The 23,542-nt window shown below is 37.6% G+C and overlaps 2 protein-coding genes and 1 long non-coding RNA gene across 3 annotated transcripts; 2 read left to right on the forward strand and 1 right to left on the reverse strand.

The window, feature by feature from the left end:
• The first annotated feature begins 849 nt into the window (after positions 1–849).
• LOC122974013 (collagen alpha-1(X) chain-like) lies at positions 850–2,847 on the forward strand. The gene is made up of 3 exons (XM_044341843.1): positions 850–1,381; positions 1,570–1,698; positions 2,011–2,847. Exons 1-3 carry the CDS (start codon positions 1,018–1,020, stop codon positions 2,298–2,300), a joined length of 783 nt encoding a protein of 260 aa, XP_044197778.1. The 5' UTR covers positions 850–1,017; the 3' UTR covers positions 2,301–2,847.
• A 114-nt stretch (positions 2,848–2,961) lies between these two features.
• Positions 2,962–15,521, reverse strand: LOC122973873 (protein mono-ADP-ribosyltransferase PARP14-like). Its single transcript, XM_044341668.1, has 15 exons — positions 15,245–15,521; positions 14,462–14,622; positions 11,956–14,094; positions 11,531–11,767; positions 11,176–11,400; positions 10,719–10,785; positions 10,210–10,356; positions 10,046–10,105; positions 8,798–8,974; positions 8,071–8,209; positions 7,885–7,940; positions 5,990–6,697; positions 5,686–5,819; positions 5,417–5,594; positions 2,962–4,173 (listed from the first exon to the last, which is right to left on the reverse strand). The coding sequence occupies exons 1-15, from the start codon at positions 15,417–15,419 to the stop codon at positions 3,893–3,895; spliced, it is 4,884 nt and encodes a 1,627-aa protein (XP_044197603.1). The 5' UTR covers positions 15,420–15,521; the 3' UTR covers positions 2,962–3,892.
• Positions 15,522–15,641: 120 nt separating this feature from the next.
• Positions 15,642–22,767, forward strand: LOC122973874. The gene is made up of 3 exons (XR_006400150.1): positions 15,642–15,757; positions 21,564–21,695; positions 22,010–22,767. It is a non-coding gene; the product is annotated as an uncharacterized LOC122973874 (long non-coding RNA).
• Positions 22,768–23,542: the final 775 nt, after the last annotated feature.

Genomic DNA, 23,542 nt, shown 5'->3' on the forward strand with positions numbered 1-23,542 from the left:
ATAAAAGTATCTGTGAGAGTTTTGGTTTTATCTGTTGAGGTTTTGAGATATCTGTCTCAGACATTTCTACCTATATACCTCAAAACAATGGAGGTGAATGGAATTTTATTTGAGCTGTGAAAAGTGACATTGTGAAACTGACCAAAAAATTACAGTTAGCATATACTGTCTACTTCCTCTGAGGACACAGTGTCAGAGATAACTGTCACACAGTGGGGCATTATCTGAAGCTATCTAGAGTAACGTGACAGATTCTGGAAATACACGCTGCTGTTGAGTTTTTTAAACTTAGATTTCCATTGGTTAGGGCAGCACAGATAAAATTCCATTCTCCCCCATTGTTTTAGGGGAGGAGACACACATCTCAGATATCTCAAAACCACATCAGATAAAACCCAATCTATCTGCATGACTGGACTGAGATTTGGAGCAAACTAACCCTTTAAACCACAAAACAAGCCACAATGCTTTACCACCAGGATTCAAGTTTGTCGATATGTTATATTATTCTGATATAACTGCTACTGACATATGAACAGTAACACCACACCCACCAGCAATTCCAACCAAGAAAGACAAACAATACATTCAGTGTGTGTGGCTGCATTTCTATATATTCACGGTCTATAATTTCTGACCGGGCTCATGGAGAGGCTGTGTGCGTGTGCATGATCAAGCTACATCTCAATGCACAATCCTGGAATAATATCTACTTAAGAAGATCCCGTCGGCATGCAGGTGTGTGTGTCCTTGGTCTTGCACAACACACTGACGCAAAACACTTCCCCTCATGCACCATAGACTATAAGATATTCCATAAGGGAGACTCTTACGAAATGCATTTTTGTGGGGAATTGCTGCATGTTTTTAAATTTTTATCCAAGGACCAGTGAAGGCACACCTCCATTTGACATCGACACACACTGTAACCATATATGATAATAATTAACCTGGACTTGCTTATAAATGTGTTTCTTTGCACAAAGCCCACAAATCCAAATACCTTAAAACTGGAGAATGACAAAAATATCAGTGATCATACTTGTGTGCTTGCTTGCTGGTCTATCTGACTGCCAGGCTGAAAGCAACGAGAGTGAGACACTCACTAAGAAGACAGTAGAAGGCCTGGCAGAGAATAATGACAACCAGAATTTCAAGCAAAGGCAAGAAACATTAGCTATTTCGACATCAAGCACAACAACTACCAAGGCAGACTGTGAGCCACCAATCTATATGTTGTGGAAGGAGCTTGGGGCTTTGGGAGAGCGGCTGGATGCCACTGTGAGAGCCTTGGAGGAAACAAACAGAAAGCTGGAGACCAGTGAGAAGGAGCTGGCTGCATTTACCAGCACTGCGACTGAACTGAGTACAATGGTTCGAGGTAATAAAATATAGTTTTATTTTTAATACCTGAGCAGCTCTGGCTCCAAAAAAGGATTGTGCATATAATTTAGTAAAAAAAAAAAGTATAAAAAGTATAATTTAGATAATGAAACTCTGATGTGCAGTTGTGTTACATTTTGAAACTGAAAAGTTAATAATACTGATATGTATAATTATATCTCCCAGGACAGCCTCGGGTGGCATTTTCTGTTGCCCTGCCAGTAGATGGTACCCTTGGTCCTGTGACTACTCTTTACTCTTTGGTGTACCACCATGTTGTGTCAAACATTGGGAATGCCTACAGCCCAATCACAGGTCAGTATTTAGTCTGCTGAATCAATCCCATGTTACCATCTTTTACTTTGTCTCCTTCCCACAAACAAGCCACCTATAAAAGTGTCTTCTGGTCTCATGAGCCAAAGAACAATGATGATGCTATGAAAGTATTTCTCTCTGTTCCCTCCTTCTTCTTCTGTTGCAATTTCAACGGTCCTCTTTGAAATATAGAGTATATGTTTTTTAAAATTGTTTACTCTCTAAAACACTGCCAAATAACTCGGTATAAAGATAATTTGAAATTATATACATTTTTAAATAATTATACTACATTGTTGTTGTTTGATGCAGGTTATTTCACTGCACCAGTGCCAGGAGTCTATTATTTCAGCTTCACTTCTTACTGGTGGGGAGGGGATGGATCTTCTGGTGGCAGTTTGTACCATAACGGATATCAAGTGGTGTCATGGTATAATTGTGAACAACCACACAACACCTCTGGATCTAACAGCGCCGTACTGCATCTACAAGTTGGGGACAAAGTGAATGTTCGTCTTTGGGAAGGTCTGAAGATCAGTGATAATGTAAATAACTACTCATCATTCAGTGGATTTTTGCTTTTTCCCATTTGGAGTGTATGAAAATATTATGATTCCAAATAGATCAAACTTTTAATAATGATTGAAGGATTATAAAATGTGATGTGACCTTCTGCAACTGTAAACACTTTATGTTCTGTCTTAGTTCAAAATGGGAATGCAGCTCTTTTTTCAGAGATTTATATTGGAGCACATTTGGAGCAATAATAAGACTTATATGTTTGTATAATTTAATTGATTTAACAGTTACCATTTAAAAACTTTAAAAATTTGAATATGTATTGTTTCTTTTATGAATGGTAGATAGGACATGTTGAAATAAGTGTCTATTCTGTACTTCTCATAACCAAATGAATGAAGTTTAGACTTTATTATTGTCCATTTTGAATAATCCAGCATAGTTAGATTATGCACCATGAGTGCTGATATTGCATTTATTAGTCATATGATTGAAACCACTTTCTGACCCCTAAATCATAATGTACCACATAAATCACAATCTCATTTGCATTGTTAAGAAAGGTTTGCTGCTACTAAAATTGTCATTGAAGGTTTATCAATTCTGTTCATAATGTGACGATGATTGTTGTATAATGTGTTTTTTTCTAATCATATACAATCTGATAACTTAATACCACTGTTACTAAAACACAGACACTTTGGATTTTTCTGTCACACAATCATCATTGTTGACTCAAAGAAATGATTTACTCACTTTTATTTATTTCTTATTGTTTAACAACGATCATCAGTTAACATTGTTACATATAAATACGCAATACAACAGCTGGGTGTGTAAACTCAACATATTAAAATTTCGAAATAATGTAACTGGAGGAATAATGCCAAAAAAACTCTAAAAAATACATACTATATATTAAAATCTGTGAGAAAAAAAATACTGAAACTATATGATCTATATAATCACCCTGCTAAATACATTGATCTCTAACTGTAATTAAAAATATACTGTTATCTCTGACAGGAAAACTTGCTGTCCGTTAAACATCAAAATGATTTTTAAGGGAAAAAAATGGTTAAAGGTAAAAGATTTTCAATTTATCAATAACATAAATTTAATTAAAGAATAGTAACATTAAAGAACAATCTTTGCAAATTGTTACTGCATAAAGCTTAATAAGACTTACATTGCACTAACATAATATTTTAATGTATTGCAGCTTTGCAAATTATCAGATATATATATATATATTTTTTATACTGTAGCAAGACATTTGTAGGTCAGAAAATAAAATGGATTTCCAAAAAAGCATAAATTCAAGGTATGTTTCAGTGGTAACAGTCCTTCAATACTGGTTGTTCAATACAGGTGGTTAATGTTATAATTAACTACATGCTATGTTCAAAATCTGATCACTCTACAGTGCTGTGGTCGTTCAGCAGAGATGACATCTTGTTTATTTGTCCCCATATCTGGCTGTTTTTGTTATACTATAAAGTGCTTTTGTGTTTCTGGGAAATCAACACCGCTCAAAATCAAATCAGGAAAAAATAAATTACAGCATTAACCAAAAGTAGGGATTTAAGGCACATTCTAAGCTGATTACTATTTTAAAACGGGTTATTGTGACACCACCATACAGTACTGAACCATAACTTTTCACAGTTTTTACTTAGCTGAAGGTGATAAGGTATTCTGGGTAGGCCTGGTCATCGTGGAAGATCACAAACATGGAGGGCTGCTGCTGATTGTCCACCAAACTGTCGTAGCAGTCAGTGGGGTCAGACCCACGGGGAGGGGGGGCTCTCATAGAGGAATTACCAACTGTATAACGGCCGGTCAGGACACGAGCAACATACAACCGCTTCAGACCTGCTGCATCTGCTGGGGAATATCCTCTGGCCGAATAGTCTGCATTGACTGCGAAGTAAACTCCCTTTCCAAACACAGCAGCTGTGACAGAATTACATAAGAAAACAACCATATCAACTTAAAGGAACTGTTTGACAGTTTGGGAAATACAATTATTCATGCTCTTGCTGAGAGTTAGTTGAGAAGATTGATGCCAGTCTAATGTTTAGTTAGCTTAGCTTAACTTGGGCCGGTTTGGATCAAATGAGATATAACATTTCATCGTTTCTAAGTGAGCTTTAGAGGTGCTGACAGAGCCATGCTGGCTATTTCTCCCCCTTTTTTTCTTTACATTAAGCTAACAAGCTGCTCACTGTAGCTTCATATTTATCATACAGACATGAGAGTGGTATTAAATTTCTCATCTAACTTTCAGCAAGAAAGTAATCAGATTTATATCACAAAATATCAAACTATTCCTCAAACATACACATTATACAAAACTGCAAATAGCTACTGGTTACTTTTGGTTTTTTGGGGGGATTTTTTTTACTTTAAAGTAACTGGTGTAATCGTTTGCACAATGGTGAGCCAAAATGGCAACAGGGTGAGTGGTATACCCAGAAATCAAAGTGTTTGACGCCAGTGAACTGCATTCAGCATTTGGGCAGCGTTGATATTGAAATAATTAGATGACTGATTGGGATCAATGGTCACTGCAAACAAACTCTAATTACTGTCTCAGCATCAACAGCTTCTGCACTTTAGGATTTACCGTGAGCATGTATAATCTTGTCTTTGGAAAATATTTCTTTCCATGAAAAGACAAGCAAATCTGTATCCCTTCTATGTGATAATAAAGGTTTTTCTATCACTGCTGTGAAAAAAAAGATAAAACAGTAAGGAAGCCAATGAAAAAAGTTTTAACAAAATAATGACTTAATTGAGTTTACAGTACTTAACAGCAAATTTTAAAGACCCTGAAAACCTATTTTCTCAAACAGTTTACTACTGTGAATGATGGGGTTCTACACAGATACGATTTTTTGAAAAGTTTTGGTGATTTCACATTATAAAGTTATGTATTGGTGTTTTTGTCTGTGTCCTTCTCACAGGTTTGAAGTAGGTGGGACTGCACCATGATGAATTGTATCTGATAAAACCACACTCACAGAGTCCTGATGAAGCAGATTAGAAGGGTTTTTGACTGAACCAAATAATACCTAACAATTTTTTATTCCCAACTTTAATTTTTTATTTATTCATGACTTTATACTGTTATATAAAATACTTAGGCTTTGAAACCAACGTTTCAGTAAATATAACATGCGTCACCATTCCTTACCATGTGTTCCTGCAAAGCTCCTGTCAAATCTGTCCCTTTCAATTAAGTTGCATGACTGTGCTGATGATCCATGGTAGAGAGACTTCTCCCCAAGATGAGCTCCACCGTTCTTGGTGTGTATACGCTGCTTACACACAGCATAGGCATGCCATAGGTAGAGGTTTTGCACTCGCTCAATCTGAGATCAGAAAACAATCAATCAATTACATGTTACCGTACTGCAGGTTTGTAATGCTTAAAAAGTGTGTTTTTATGTTGGCATTACTCACTTTACGGATGTTGTATTGAGTTGTTTTACAGAAACCCTTGACTATGTTCTGGTACTCTGTTGAGTTAGGTTGCAGCTCGACCTTTTTAAAGACTTCTCCATGCATAGGTTCCCAGTGTTGTGGCAACTCGAAGTCTAAAATAGAAATCACAGAAATGAATGTTATGGTTTTAATATAATACTTACCTAAACGAAGTAGTTAAGCATTTTTGACAAATTCAAAAATGGTTTTATACTAAAGGAGGAAGTACAGCATGAGTTGCTAAATCTGAAGTAAAAAGTGGAAACTACAAAATGTGTCATACTTGATTCAGTCTCGCTCCTTTTCACTTTGAAAGTGATGCCTGTTATCCAATCTGTGGCTTCTTGTGCTGTCAGGTTTACTTTCACCATCATGCCACCTGGTGCCTTCACATCTACAGACACTTGTTTCTTCATACGAGCCTTCTCCAACTCAGAGTTGTCATGCAGGCTCAGCTCCTGCCAGACTCCATGTAGATCCCGCATTGACCACTGGACATTAAGAGCCAACATTGCTTCATCTTTATCTTGGAGGTCTTCGTAAAGGGCTTTTTGGACTGCTCTGTTTACCAGGTCAGTGACGCTCAGAACATCCTCTTTTAGGCCTCTCAGCACATAGACATCTTCTCCTGAGGCTGACCAGTCTCTAGCTTCAGCTCTAGCTCTGTTGCCATTCACACTGTCATAATGTTGACGTCTCCTGTGTTCCAGGCTTATTCCTAGTTGTTTGACTTTTGCATGTACTGCCTCCAGCTCCATGGCATCAAGCTTGGAAAAATGATGCACATCCACCTCTCTTTCTATCAGCTGCTGCTGCAGGATCCTCTCCAAATCTATCTTGATGGTCCTGATGATGTCTGAACCACAACCAATCACCCTTATGTCAGCTGGCTGGGGCTTTGAGGAGATGAAGGTTTTGCCTTCTGGTGCTGAAGATGTGGAGGTTCTTGAATACTTTTCTTGCCACTTCTTGAGCTTTTGTTTTGCTTTTTCTACAAAAAAGAGCAAAAAGAAAACCAACAACAAATGAGGATGTGACACCTCATCATTTCAATTATTCAAGTCCAGATTACCAAGCAAATTCACCTTCTTTCATGTGCCAATCTTACTATTTTGATTTGATTTCTTTGTCTTCTTTTGTGCATAAAAGGTTCTAACTAATGGCTTTATTGGTTGTTATTAAACATTAATCAGTTAATAAGAACAACTTTGATGTTTCTGTGTTGAGGAAAATCAGTCTGGAAATTTTTCTTTTTACCCAGCTCTTTATATCATAGTCGGACCAATCCAATGGACAATTGTATTGTGTAAAACTGTCTGTAGTTCACATGTTTGTAAGTGTTGTAGTCATGGAAAACAGCAAAAGCATAAACAGCATCCTCCTTTCATGGTGCAAAGGAAAACTGCATGATTTGACGAGAAATGTTGGGATATTTGATTACATTCACTTGTCAAAACAAGACTAGTTCAAAACCTAGTATATGGCTGGACTGTGTATGGTCAATGTGTGAAATTGTGGCCAATTTGTTACAGGGATAGTCAGTGGTAGCATCTATAGCCTCTTTCACACATAGTTCCAGGTAAATTACTGGGATAACCTTTCAGGCAGCAGTAGTGATTTTCACCATTCACACATGCACATACATTCAGGAACATTTCTATCTTGCACCTTTTCACAAATGCCATGGCAATGCTGGAATAGATGGGGCAAGGGATAGTCCAGAAGATGTCAGTAATGCAACACTTATGGTTGCCACCCGCCATAAAACTCAACAGGAGAGTGAAACTCACATAACTCAGATCAAACTTTCAAACTAGGCAGTCATGATCAAATATGAATCAAGATTATGTTACTGCATTGCCTTTTTCAGAAACATATTGCAGTGTACTGTTTTGCCATAATATGAGAAAGCTTGAGGCAGTCGCAATGTTGAAAACGGATGAGCCGAAACCAAGCACCGCGCAACTTGCAGTACGCCCCCCACACATGAAGTCTTGTAATTGGTTAACTCTAGGGATGGCAATGTCAGCCAGTCGGTCAATCTACCATTTGGGTCCAAACTGAAATATTTCAACAACCATTGGATGGATTGCGATGAAATGTCGTATAAAAATGCATGGTTTCTTGAGGAGGAAACCTACAGAGACTTTGGTGATCATCTGACCTATAAAAACATACCTCTCAGGCTGAGGTGACAAGCGGCGGTTTGTCCAAATCGGTTTTCCAGCTCCGATCTGCAAAAACATATTACAAGTCAGGTAATTTAACCCAAGCAGTCTGACCGGTTAATGAATGCAACCTGTGCTAAAACTATATTTTTCACTTCTACTGTTTGTTGCTGGATAAACAAGATTCATTTCTGACCTAAAAGCCTGGAAGACCTGTTGTTGCAGGATGACAATGCGAATGAGTGAGAGGGAAGTTGGTTTCAAGTCTGTAATAGCCGAGGCCATGCCATCCAACATGGCTTTACAAGCTTGAATAGAGTCCATACCAGCCACACCTGATGGGATAGAAAGACAATAGTTGGGAAATCACATGGACCAATGCCACCCATGATGACCTTTACATTGTTGCAGTGACTTATCATAACCTTTCCACTTTATTTTAGAAGTATACTATGGCCTATTGCAGTCTGTTGGTCTGTAGTAGAAAGCCACTATTTTTTCTTCTGTAAATATCGGCTTGTAAATGATAAATCAGAAATCAACCATTACAATACTAAAATATAACAAAAAACTGTACACTGATAAACACTTGACAAATTATGTTAGAAATAATATCAGCATAACCTGGTTTATCATTTTAGAGTATATAAAATACTATATTTGGAAAAGGAAAAACATTGGCTACTTCTACCATGTAGTCCAAAAGACAATCCACCAATTCTTGATTTATTATGTGTTGTTATGTGTTGTTATATTTGTTTACACATAAGGTTTTAATCAAAGCCACTAACCAGATACAATCCTGTTTTTTAAACTATATTTAAAAGATTAAGACACAAACACATTCGAAGTTGACAGAATACACTAGTACACATGACCTTGCAAACAACCACTCAAAACACACACATGCACACAATACAAACCAGTATTGATGGCTGGGAAGGCTGCTGAGCGGTAGCCTTTGCTCTCACACTGCTTCAGTATCTTTTTGCAGTTCTTGCGAATCGTCTGAGGTTCACACTTAAAACTAGCGTGAATAATTTCCCTACAGCCAAGCAACCCAGATCCTGTGGTGCACATGTAGTCTGCTGGAGTCCCCACTGACAAAAAAAAAAAAAAAAAAACATCTCAGAGGATTAAAAAATCATCATGTTGGATTTCTTTTCTGTATAAGATTTTGGGTGGGTTAGATTAAGTTGAAGAAGAGAACGTGACTGAGGTTAAAGTAACAACCTTGAATATCTCTGTTCCATTCTCTTTGGCAGTATCTATGGCAATAAGCTGTAATTGCAGGTGTGTTTTTGGACCTCACTTTCCAGAGATCCAAACAGTGTTGCCTGTGTGCCGTCAGTACGGCGGCTTACACACAAGTGAGTTGAAGAGCAAGTGAGTCGCATTAGCTCTGCATACCATCTCTGGCAGACCAACCACATCACTAACTGTGCACCATTTGCAATTTTTCCCAGTTCATAATAATCATTATACTGCAAATACAAGGGCTTTCATCAGTGGGCCATAGACGCAATCACCATTGTGTTACCTCATTTAAATGAAAATCTTCAAGATTATTACTTTAAGTTTCCATCCAAATGTAGCAAAATTTTAACCGAATTTCTGGAGAACTTGCAAAAGAAGACGCAAATTAATAAGTGTTTTCATCCAAAACCGTTGTGTGAACAGTAAGACTTGAGAACACTGAGACAACCAGTTGGTAGCACTAATTCTCCAGTCAGATTCCATTAAAAATTGCAGAAGAATGTATAATGCAGATGACATGATTAAAGGAGCACTTTCAAATCTCAAACTATGGAAAACTATGATGAAAACGTGATTGACATATTGCATTTATGTTTATTTCATGTATTAAAATGTTGGATGTTACAGTCTCTTCATTGGTTGACACAGATTTAATAGTTTTCATCTGCCGTAAATCTGCGTAATGTATGTCATGTATCTTTGCCATATTTCAACTTTTTTTTCAAATTTCTGGTGTTTCCACTCAGGTTTTTATATACGTGAACTGAACATGGGCTTAAAACAGGTGGATGGAAACACTTTGAGAGAGTCAACGTTAACATGCTGAGGTTTGTATTCATATAGCCAAGATAGTATTGTTCACATCCCCAAAAAGGTATTTTCACAGCATTTGTCCATCCATTATTAAGGCTTACCTTGTGCTAACTCTGCTTGGACAGTGGACCCCGCTGCAGTCAGAATGGCTTTGGAGACACCTGTGGAGTTTGTGAATACACAGTTAAGATCCAACCTAGGATAATACTGTGAGGTGCTGTGCTTCTGTGTTTTGTATATTTCAATAAAGACATTTAGATTGTACCAGATTGGTTGTTAGAGAAGTCCGTTGTGTTGACAATGACATCAGTGCTTGCATTCACAATGTCACCACGGACCATTTGCAGCTTAACTCCACCCAGCATGGCTGTGACCTCATCATTAGTCACAGAGACATGGCGGTAAAAGGAAGCTAAAGTCATAGTAATAAAAAAGAAAGTATGATTATGGTTTAATGTTTTGGTATTAAATCTGCATAAATATTGTTTGATAGTAACACTGAAGCAAGGGACAGGAATAAGGATAAGGAAGGCAGTTTATCATCTAGAAAGTTGAGAGCCAGGTATTATCTCAGGATTTGTGGAGGCCAAAACAGAGTTTTCTACTGGATGTTTAAGTAGCTACTGTATTAGCTGGCAGTAACTTTTATACATTAATAGCTGTGTGAATCTCTGTGATGTTGTTCTGCCCCCTTGTAGTTTTAAAATTAAAGTTAAGTAATTTAACAAAAAGGCTTGCTCAACCTAAAATTGAAAAGAAACTAATTATACCAACCTTGATCTGGGTTAGCATCATTTGTGAACCCTCTGAGATGCAAAGTTTCCTGAGCAGACTGGAAGGCCTGTAAAGGCACAGCAAGAGGTTTCATTCCAGTTCCATATACAAAACAAAACAAAAAATGGTACCTGGATGTTGTTTTGCAAGTGATTATGCTGGTTAACAGCAACATTAATTAATTGTTTAATTAACTTTTTTGCAGGCAATTATTTTGATGTAAGAATTTAAAAATGTTGATAATCTGATTGTGGGCTAAATTATTCACATTTAAGTGGATTTTAAGACAAATAAAATAAACATCTATAGTTCTTTGTAGGTATAACTTTAGTGTTTCTTTAATAGATAACAAAGAGCATAACCTACAAATTCTGAGCCTGGAGACAATCATGAAGATGTGGTAAATTTTATTGTACTCCTTCTTTTGTTAAAAGAACTGCTAATGAATTTCCTTTACCTTGCTAGATTCTTTGTCATTTGGGTGAATGACGATACGGACGACGAAAGATGTTCTGCTAGCTCGGCTCTGTTCAAACACACGAACCTCCTCCAGGAGAACCCTGGATGCCATACTGTGAGGAAAACGCAGGACAGCACCAGTCCCAAGTACAGGGAAGGCAACTGAACAAAAACCTTTGTTTTCACAGGAAGCCAGGATTTTGTTGATTCCCTGTCTCAGAACCTGGAAGATTTAAGGTTATCAAGGTCACTGCATCCCTTAGATTTTAAAAGGGTAGGGAAAACAAAACACAGATGACAAACCTGGTTGCACAAAACCTACAAAAACATATTCACTGAACAGACTATTTCACCTGGACTGCGGTTCCATGCTGGTTATTATCCCAAGCAACGAGGTTCAGGAAGATCACTGCTTTAGATCGAAGTGCAGGTAAGCCCTCCACTAGGACTGTGTCACCAGGCAGTGTTGCTCCTCCTGCTTCCATATGAAACTTTGCAGTGAGCTGAGGTCCAACCACGTTGGACAAAGCATTTCCAACACGGGTAGAGAGAGGATCATGGCTAGCCATAGGAGATACAAGGACATCCACCTAGGAGAATAAAATAATCTAATTTTATTAGAGTTAACAAATAAATGGTCCTGACAATTAACTTATATGTATGCAAATGGTCACCAGTACCCAGCAGCTATGGCAAATTAGCAACATCCTGAAACATCCTGATTCAAGTAGAAATAAATATATCAATGCAGCTTCAACATCTTAGAAAAGTTTCTCACCTGCTGGGTCTCAATGGTTCCCTGAACGATCTGTACATTGACACCACCTCCAAGAGCTCCAGCAATGGCTCCTCTTGTTGTGTCTTGGGGAACAGCATCCATCAGGAAACCGAAATCTCTTGATGTACTGTTTCCTGTGCTTATTGCTTGGAGAAGCCTGTCACATGCTTCTTGCATGGCTCTCACCACCTCTACTCTGTTATCAATCAGGATGATTCTGCTCAGACTTCGCCCTCCCTGACTACCAAACTTCTCAACAGCTGTTACAATAGCCTCTGAGCACACTCTGACAGGGACACCAAATACACCTGAGCTGATACAGGGCATGGCTATGGACTCGAGCTCCATCATTTCTGCTAAATTCAGAGCAGACTCGACTGTTTTTTCCAGTAACACCCTTTCTTTCCCACCTGATTTTCCACCAACAGGCCCAACAGCATGCAGCAGTTTCTTGCAGTTTAGGTTCCCCCCTGTGGTCACTACCACATCACCTGTAGAAACTTTTCCAGTCTGTTTTACTATAGCACTGCTCTCCTTCTGCACCTGAGGGCCACCTGCTTTACTCAGTGCAGCAGCAACACCTCCACAATGGTCCAGATCCTCATTGGCAGCGTTCACCAGGGCATCAGCATCCTGTTTGGTAATATCACCCTGACACACCAGCACCTGGAGCCCATCACGAAGGCAGTAGCTGGCAAATGTTGTTCCCCCTTTACTAAATCCAGATGCCAAATTCTGTCTAGTAGAGTTAGGTTGTTCTTGAAGCTTTATTACACACTTCTGAGAATGACCAACGCTTAAAAGGTTCTCTTTTCCGGAGGGACTTTCAAAATACCTCACTGCCCCTGGCAGGCCAATGGCAACTCTGTCCTCAACAAGGGAGTCCAGAAACGGACCCAGCCTGTTCCTGACCTCAGTCACTTTTCTGGATGGTCCTTCCAATATCACCATGGGCCTAGAGGAAGATGTTAAAGGGTGGAAGGTAACCCCTGAATAGTTAAAACCGTGCAGCTGCAGCAATTCTGGTAAGAATTGTGCTGAATCTGGGAAAGGGAGTATAACTTTGCCTTCAACGCTTGACTGGTCCAAAATGAACTGTATGACAGCTTCACTCAGCTCTTCAACCTCTTTGGTGTGGCCCAGTAAGCACACTGTGTTGCCTGCACCAAACACAACCCGAGCCCTACATTGTCCTCGGTTCATCTCATTTACCTTGGACTCAAGTGTTTCACGAAGCTCAGATGGCACAGCAGAGCAGTTAGGAACATCAATATTTACTTCTTTGAACTTGCCTTGCAGTGCCTTTTCTGTGTCATCCAGATTATCAGTGAAGAGGGAGAAAAGGTGTAGCTCTGTGTCTCGTAACTCTATTTCCAACTTGTCACCAACCCCTAAAAAGTCACCTAGAGGCCCTGGACCTCCATATGCCTTTCTCAGGAAGGTCAAAAGATGTGGGCTCATATTGGAAACAGATCTATCTAAAACTATATTCTCCTTCTCACTGATCCAATCTCCAGCCTTAAGAATCTCCTCCACAGAACCTTCCAGGATTAACTGTCCTGCATCTCCCTGTGTCACCTTGACTCCTGGGAAATCTCGTGGCAAACTATGCTCAATCTCTTTCCAGAGGAGGCTGAGCTTGGCCTTGCCTAGTTGACGAATGCTGGTTTGCCTCTCACATAAACGTGACCTTCGACCTTTAACGTATAAGTCCTCTACATCCATCAATCTGGCATTGACCTGAGATCTTTCCCCAACCACAACAGCCACCCCAACCTCGCTGTACAACTTCACCTCATCTGTCGTCTGATGAGAGCTGCGGGACCGAAGCAAAGCTTTGACTTTGTGAGGGTCCATCTCATAGTGGCAGAGGTACTGTTCTTTAACACTTTCAAACAGTTTGTCCACCTCAGCTTCCCACTTTTTGACTCCATCTCTAGGCTGATCTAAATTCCTGACTAAAACCCTCCCCTCTTCAGGGTAAAGCTGAGCAGAGCAGGCCACAGAGGCAAGTTTTCTCTCAAGTTCTTTCCCAGCCTTGGGACTTTCCTTTAGGTAACAAAGGAGGTATGTATCAAGTTGTAGTTCATATTCTTCACCACTTGATGGTAGGCTTGAATCAAGAATGGATTGCAGACTCTGCCATTGGAAAGATGGAATATACTGTATATCAATTTTTATGACTGATGATTGAGACTTCTACATTGTAACTATAACTACCATTGTATGGTTTGTATTGCGACCTATGAGACTAAACTATCAACATTCATTAACCTTAACTTTGTTTCATTTAAGTTATCTTTACATTTTTTTTTATTGATATTAGCATTGATTTTAACCTGAATTGGAGATTTCTTTCCAGTCAGTGCTTGTGATGTTTTATAATGCTAATAATTACATAAATTTTGTTTTATAACTGATAGAAATAATTGGACACTCACATTTGTCTTTCTTTTTACATTTACTGAGAGATGAAACACTATTTTAGAATATTTTCCACACTGACCTGGGATGAGGCTGTCACGTCCAGTTTTGGGCTTAATGAGTAGTCTGGAGTGGAGGTAGTGATGGGAGAGGAGATGTCTGGGTTGTCTCGTACAGTCAGCACCAGAGGACCACCCGCAAACTCCAACACATGTTGAGATCTCTGCAGGACTCTCTGCTGAGCTATGATAAAAAAAGGGATATTATTACAATATAAAAGATTAACATGTAGCAATACACATTAAGAATAATCCAAAAAACCAAAACCAAAAAGCAAAAAAACAGAAAACAATTCTATTTTTTAGAATTTCCCCCAAAAACCAGAGATTATAAAATCATCTGACATCAGTCATGTGACTGTGATCATGACGTCTACTTTTCTATTACTTTAGAGCTTATATTTGAATAATGTTATTTAGGATTTGCAGACCTATTTACTTCATTTTGAGAGATCGTATATCAGAGAAATCAAAACACATATCAATACGCCAGTCTAAAATATCTATTGTAAAACAGTACGTACTCAAAGGAGAAAGTGAAAATAGACCGATATGTGTCTGCATTTAGACAGTGACAGCTGATAAATATAAATAAGCTGAACATATGCAGTTAGAAAGATGTGGGTCTGCAAGCTGTTAAATTAGTCTGTGACATAAAAAAATATTAACAATCGAGTGCAACGTCAACCTGTTTCCTGTGTAGAAATACTTTCACTTTCACCAGCACAAGACGTATTACGACATAATTCAAGAAATCGACGAAAAAGACAACTTAACAGATAAATATTTAAAATCGTATGCCTTACCCTCTCGATCTTTAAAAGCGACGCTGTAAACTTTATCATTTATATGTTTTACTGAGCTGCAGTCGCCACCTCCTGATTTGCGGTGAATGTGGAAATAGTTTTCTATTCTCTTCTTTTGCCCTTCATCCAGACGGGGACCCTCGAAGAAAACATGATACTTGTAAGGATCATCCATCGTGTAAACACTTGACAGATTTAATAATCAAATAGAGGTCTGAGTATGTGACACGGGAGCGCTGCTGGCAGTTGCTGATGGCAGCTGATGTGCCAACACTATGGCCAACACCGACTCGGATGCGCCCTCTATCACATTTTGGACGCCCATTGGTGACGCAAACAAACGTAACTTACAGTAACTAAAAGAAGAAGAAGAAGAAGAAGAAGAAGATCAACAACAACAACAACAACAACAACAACAACAACAACAACAACAAACAAAACATGACTTCCTACTTCCTTGAGTATTTCCATTTCTGCTACTTTCTAGGCTACCTACTTCACTACGTTGCAGAGGTAAATATTGTACCCACCACATTTACCTGACAGCTGTTAGGCTACTTTGTATATAAAGCTTTTACATAAAAACATACAGTATGATAAGCTTATAAAACATAATACATTGTTAAAGATTACACAACTTGTTTCCAACGTTTTTGGTTAAAAAAAACAGCATCCTGTATCTTGTTGGGGCCCTTGTCACATTTCAAGTTTGGTTAGCTGTTCTAAACTTCAAAGATTTAAATAATTACTTGGGGCCAATAGAGGTGTAATTTTCCAATACGCTATTTCACAGAAACAGTAGCAATTAGTAGAAAGTCCAAAAAGGTGAACAGACATAGCAGAACTTTGTCATTCTTATTTCTTATGCTAGTTAATCATCTCACTACCTGGAGCCATTGAATTAAAATATACATATAGACATAAAAAATAGCTCCACTTCAACTAGTTACAACAGTAAAAACAAATAAAAATAAACAACCCAATAATGTCATATATAAATGTAATAATATATTGTATCAGTAACAGTCAGGGCCATTTTTCTGTAGAACATGCTTTTACTTTTGATAATTTAAGTACATTTTGTTAATAATTTTACTAATGAATTAATGTTACTCTTTGCTAAATCCTGTTGTGATGGTTTTCTTTAACAAGTGTTTCTTGCCTGGCAACTGCTCCCAGTCAAGAAAGAGTCCTATACATAACCCCTAGTAAAAGAGCAAATTGTTGTTTTTGCACTTCAGTTTTGACGACATATAACATGTTAATTTGTGAGCTTTAGATGTGCTGGAAATTGATTAAAATACAGAAGTGGAAGTATCTCACCAAACCAATTAATCTTACGTTCTTCATAAAAATTTTTTAAAAAAAAGTCACATAAATGCGGCTTGAGAATGATTTTTGAAACACAGGCAGTCATGTAGTTTTAAATCATTTTCATCCAAAGAGATACATCCATATATAGTGTGATTGAAACCAAACAAATCCAACAAAATAGGCTCAAAACTATTCTCACCATCATAGCAGATAAATCTATGTATTCATGTACAAGGCATATCCCATTTGCAGTACATATACCTCATCACACGCATACAGCTCTCATTATTACTAACACCTGACCATTTTGCCTCAGCTGCATCATACTCCACCCCTGGCAGAGACCACTGCCATTTGATGTTTTCTGTTCCTGGCATGTTGTACAGTCCAATCCAGTCCAATATTGTTGACATGTTAAGAAGGAAGAACCTAAAACCAGAGAAAACACTGCATTGTTGGAGTTAAAGAATAGCAAGCATTTCATAAATAAAACAAAATCCCAGGTCACACCCACTACTTACGCCATGCTTTTAATTTAATGGGACTGAGCTCACTTGGTTATTTTATGTGATAAGCAGAGTGAGCAGTCCAACTGTTTTAAGAATCAAACTAGTGAGTTGTAGCTATGAGATCACACACAATCTTAGAAAGAAAATCAATAAAGATTAGAGAACGTCCTTTGGCACAATGCATGTATTGGTAGTAAAATTGTCTTAAAATGCAATCGTCTTTACTTAAAAGATGTATCACAACTTAGATGGGTGAACCTGTGCCAAAGTCAAAATATGCCAGTACTGGAGGTGCAGAGATTTGGGTTTACTTCTGCTTTGAAAAGTTGATGGTATGTCAGGTAGTCTGTTTCAAGCATTAATGTTACCTCTGGGAGTCAGTGTCAGTGTTGTACATCTCCTACATTAGTCTACATTAGTGTTGACCAATGAAATAAAGGTGCTCCTCATATACCACCACTGAGAAGTTACTTCTAAACTCCTGCAAGTCAGCCAGCCTCTTCCAACTGTCCTGCACAGGGTCATAACTAGCATGTGAGCAATAAATGTAAAGATGTGATAAATTTAAAGGTTAGACCACAGTTGTGCATCTGTGTGACAATCTGGGTTAATGAAAGTGAGAAGAGAATATTTGTGGACTGATTCTGTCTCTTTTTACCTGTAGGTGAATTTCATCATGTCATCCTTAGTATAGAAGTAATGAAGGTTACAATATTGTAACCTTAGTTCTATAAACACAGGCAGAGCCCTCTACTGGACTCTATGGGTAATAACTCTCTCCAATCACATGCATGTATTAGCCCACTGAAATTTGCATGTATGTAGCCGGCCAATCAGGACGTGCCTGCCGAATACATGTGTCCCATACAGTATATAAGTGAGCATCCAGCTGCCTCTCTGGAACTGAAGCTGGAGGTCCGTGCAGGTGATCTCAAAAACACAATCCCAGCTGAATGGAACTCCCACTGCTACTGTGAGAGCAGCTGATCAGAGTGTCTAACTCAGAAGCTAACAGGAAGGGAAGGTTAACACAATTTTGATGGGATTTGTGGTGGAAAATCTTCAGATGAGCCAGTAAATCTTCAGGTCTCCCACAAAATTTTTAAAACTCAAAAAAACTCAGACATATTCAGACTAAAAAAAAAAACACACTTTAAATTGGCAGAGATCAATGTGAATAGGTTTACTGTGCATCAAGTGTAGAGTAAACTCCATGATAGAAAAACCTACCTAAAAAGCATAAACATCATCTTATGAACCCTTCATAACTCCTGTTGTGGAGCCTATTTTCAAGGTTTTCACCCTCTTTAATTCATATTAATAACTGTCTACCATTGTTGCTATGGTTTCTTTGATAACTCCTCCTCTGATAACATAATTTCCAGTAAAACTCATCCCATAATGACATCATCAGTGATCTTTACATTTTGGCCATGGTTCAATTATAATTTGGTATAGAGATAATGGTTCCTGGAACTTCTCTTCACTTAAAAATAAAATGGGCCTGCAGCCTTTAATCAAAATCAAACAAACATCACAAGCGCTAGCCATGAGTGCTCACCTGGCCTCGGCTCCCTTGCAAGTTAACCATCCTGTGTACTGTCTTTCTGCTGACACTGGCATGACTATTTACACAAGGTAAATTATTTTCCATAGATTCCCTCAGAACCTTTCAATTATTAATAACCTTTAACTGTGGTTTAAAGGGGACATATTATGCACATTTCCAGATCTCATAAATATTATACAGTACAACTTCTGTCTGTTGGCTAATGAGGACCATGGTACGTTTTCAGACAAGATACAATGGTGAGTGAAGAATTTATTGCCTCTGATAAAGGCAGCACAGTGCACTGTGACCCTGACTTCTGAAGAGGCTTTAAGGTGGAGGAAGAGACATGCATATATTTGATGTCACCCTCAAATGTCAGCTACCACTATGTCAGAATCAGGCACAGTTTAACACATGTCTGTATATGCAGGAGTAGATGTAGTCATAAGAATTTTTAACTATCTAATTGAACTGGAAAAACCACATCATTATCATTATTTTCCCACAGATAGTTAGGCAGTTTTCCATTAGTGTCTTACAGATAAATATTGTACAGTGCAATTTCTGTTAGTGGTAGTGGTAGCTGACATTTGAGGGTGACATCAAATATATGCATGCCTCCTCCTCCACCTTAAAGCCTCTTCAGAAGTCAGGGTCACAGTGCACTGTGCTGCCTTTATCAGAGGCAATAAATTCTTCACTCACCATTGTATCTTGTCTGAAAACGTGCCATGGTCCTCATTAGCCAACAGACAGAAGTTGCACTGTACAATATTTATCTGTAAGACATTAATGGAAAACTGCCTGACTATCTCTGCTCTCTGATCACATCTACTGTAATTATGTCAGGTCACAAGATAGTTTTACTTTAGTTGTCAAATAAATAAATGTTAAGACACACTCTAAAGAAATAATCTACTTGGACTAATAATGTGTTTCTGATATGATTTTCCTAATAAGATAGTTAAAAATTCTTATGATTACATCTACTCATGCATATAGAGACACATGTTAAACTCAGATTTAGGGTGAGAACAGAGACATTTTCTCCCTTCAGCAGATGAATGTGAAAACAGCCTTCTAGTGTCAAACTCTGTATAGTGAAGCTCATCACAAGAAGAAAACAACAATTTTGACTCAAAGGATATCTATGTTAAATATGGCCAAAGTTCCAAAACTTGAGGTTAACGTATAGAAATGCTCACTGCAAGTGAACTTGCACTGAACACTTTGTTTTCAAGGTTTTTTTCTACTTTGCTGAAAAGCTGACGTTGGCTCGTCAAGCATGCCCATGAACAGCTGTCTGTTCTGTTACATATCCTTGGTTACTAGGGTTTTTCCTTGTGTTGTTTGCATTGTCCACTCTCATATTTTGGATTTCGGCTTGAACATGTACAGATGTATTTGAGAAGTTGACATTTTGAGTAAAGAATGAGAAAAAGTAGTGAAATCCTACTACTATAGTTTGTTTTATGGTTTGTTGGTGTAGCCTCTGCAGATAAATAAGGAGCTTTTTGAACTCTAAATCATCATCAAGATATTCCAGTTAACCCCAGATTGAAAATATATATCTGGAAATGTGCATAATATGTCCCCTTTAAACCACAATTAAAGGTTATTAATGATTTAAATGTTTTTAAGGAATCAGAACATCCACAGAAATGTCATCCTTTAGCAAGTAAAAAAGTCTAATTGAGTTTAAAACCTGAGATTAAAGAATGAATTGGCCAAGAAAGCAGCATAAACATTGTTACAACAATAAATACAAACATCAGAACCAGGTTTACTGCCAAGCAGGTTTGCACATACAAAGGAATTTGCCTTGGCGTTGTGGTGCATAACAGTCAAAATATACACACAATTAAGTAGTCCTAAATAGTATAGAAAATAAATAATTTTACAATTAAAAATATAAAACATAAATAGACAAATATAACTGCCACACATTATAAATGAGTGAACAAAAAATCCAGTTAATATGCAATACAAGATTATGGAAATGATCCAGTTTGAACAACATCTGTTGCATGACCCACCTCTACTTTTTATCTACCAGTTTATGAGTTGTTATAAAGTATTTTATGACAAACATTTTAAAGGCTAAAATGTTTTGAGTTCAATGTTGTATTCTCTCAGTGTATTGAACTCTATTGCACTAACTATTTCTGGAAAAGATAAAACCGTAAATGATAATAATTAACCCGGACATGCTTATAAATGTGTTTCGTCTCACAGTCAAGCACTTGTATATTAAATCCAAATCCAAATACCTTTAAACTGGAGAATGGCAAAAATATCAGTGATCATACTTGTGTGCTTGCTTGTTGGTCTATCTGACTATCAGGCTGAAGGCATCAAGAGTGAGACACTCACTGAGCAGACAGAAGAAGGCCTGGCAGAGAAAAATGATACCCAGAATTTTAAGCAAAGGCAAGAAACATTAGTTATTTCAACAACAGACACCCCAACGACCCAGGCAGGCTGTGAGCCACCAATCTATATGTTGTGGAAGGAGCTGGCGACTATGAGAGAGCGGCTGGATGCCACTGTGAGAGCCTTGGAGGAAACAAACAGAAAGCTTGAGGCCAGTGAGAAGCAGCTGGCTGCATTTACTGGCAATGTGACTGAACTGAGGACAATGGTTCGAGGTAATAAAATATACAATGAAAAATAAACAATGATTGTAGTACAGTTTTATTTGTCCTAACAACAAAATCTCAATGAGCAAAATTATTTTTGAGACAAGAGCAGGTCTGCCTGTAAGATATGATTGTGCACTGCAGCCTGGGCAGCATAGATACAGTTTAATATGGGTAACAGTTTAGATACTGATTTGTTTCATTTTAACCAGCTTTATTTTGATCATGACAGTCTGATGTGCAGTTGTGTTACATTTTGAAACTGAAAAGTTCATAATACTGATATGTATAATTATATCTCCCAGGACAGCCTCAGGTGGCATTTTCTGCTACCAACCCAATTTCTGATGGTACCATTGGTCCTGCAAGTAATCTTTACTCTTTGATGTACCACAATGTTGTGTCAAACATTGGGAACTCCTACAGCGCAATCACAGGTCAGTATTCAGTGTGCTGAATCAATCCAATGTTACCCTCTTCTACTTTGTCTCCTTCCTATGAACAAACCACCTATGAAAGTGTCTTTTGGTCTGTTGATCTAAAGAGAACTGCTGGTATAATAAAAGTATTTCTCTCTGTTCCCGCCCTCTTCTTCTGTTGTAGTTCAATTCAATAATCCTCTTTGAAATATACAGTATATGGTTTTCAAATTGTTCTCCAAAACACTGCCAAATAACTCTTGGTATATAGATAATTTGAAAATGTGTACATTTTTATTATAATTATACTACATTGTTGTTGTTTGACACAGGTTATTTCACTGCACCAGTGCAAGGAGTCTATTATTTCAGCTTCACTTCTCTCTGGTGGGATGGAACTTCTGGTGGCAGTTTGTATCGAAATGGATATAAAGTGGTGTCATGGTATGGTAAAACTGGATCACACTCTAACTCTGAATCTAACAGCGCTGTACTGCAGCTACAAGCTGGGGACAAGGTCAATGTTCGTCTTTGGAAGGGTGCGAACATTGCTGATAATGTACATAAATATTCAACATTCAGTGGATTTTTGCTTTTTCCCATGTGGAGCCCGCAAAAATATTATGATTTCAAATAGATCAAACTTTTAATAATGATTGAAAGATTATAAAATGTGATGTGACCATCTGCAACTGTAAACTTTATGTTCTGTCTTAGTTCAAAATGGGAATGCAGCTCTTTTTTCAGAGATTTATACTGGAGCACATTTGAAGCAATAATAAGACTTATATGTTTGTATAATTTAATTGATTTAACAGTTACCTTTTAAAAACATTAAAAATTTGAATATGTATTGTTGTTTCTTTTATGAATGGTAGATATGTCATTGAAATAAGTGTCTATTTTGCACTTCTCACAACCAAATGAATGAAGTTTAGACTTTGCCCATTTTGAATAATCCAGCATAGTTTGATTATGCACCATGAGTGCTGATATTTCATTTATTAGTCATATGATTGAAACCATTTTCTGATACCCCTAAATCATCATGTACCACATAAATCATAATCTCATTTGCGTTGTTAAGAAAGGTTTGCTGCTATTAAAATTGTCAATAAAGGTGTATCAATTATGCTCATAATGTGACAATGATTGTTGTGTAATGTGTTTTTATTTTATATTATATACAAATATTATGTAAATTAATGCCACTGTTACTAAAACACAGACACTTTGGATTCCTCTGTCACATAATCATCATTGTAGACTCAAAGATATGATTTACTTATCACATAAAACCCACTTTTTTATTTATTTCTTATTATTTAAAAGGGATCATAGATAAATATTGTTACATATAGATAGGCAATGCAAAAGGTGGTTTTGTACACACAAATCAAAATAAGATAACTGAATGAATAATGCCAAAAAAAAAAAGAAAACCCCTAGACATAAGACGTGTTGTATATTAAAATCTGTGAGAATCAAAATATTGAAACTATACTGAAATCACTCTGCTAAATACATAGATTTCTAACTGTAGGACTGACAGGAAAACTGTTGCTGTCCATTAAAGGGATAAAATGCCCCAAAATATATATAAGATAGAAACATATATATACGTTGCTGTATCATGGCCTTATGCCTGACTCAGAATGACGGGATTCTACAACACAATTTTCTCCAAAATTTTGAAATGTTTTGGTTACTTCACATAATAAAGTTACATATTTGTGTTTTTGTCTTCTCACAGGTTTGCAGTACCTGTAGGTGGGACTGCACTAATGCACCAACCAGGATTTAGCAACATTTGAATCAAAACGTGATGATAGTTGTGGGTTGTTGGCTTACGTTGCCACGCCACT

This window comes from Thunnus albacares, chromosome 22 (genome assembly GCF_914725855.1).
Source record: "Thunnus albacares chromosome 22, fThuAlb1.1, whole genome shotgun sequence".
Classification (NCBI taxonomy): Eukaryota; Metazoa; Chordata; class Actinopteri; order Scombriformes; family Scombridae; genus Thunnus; species Thunnus albacares.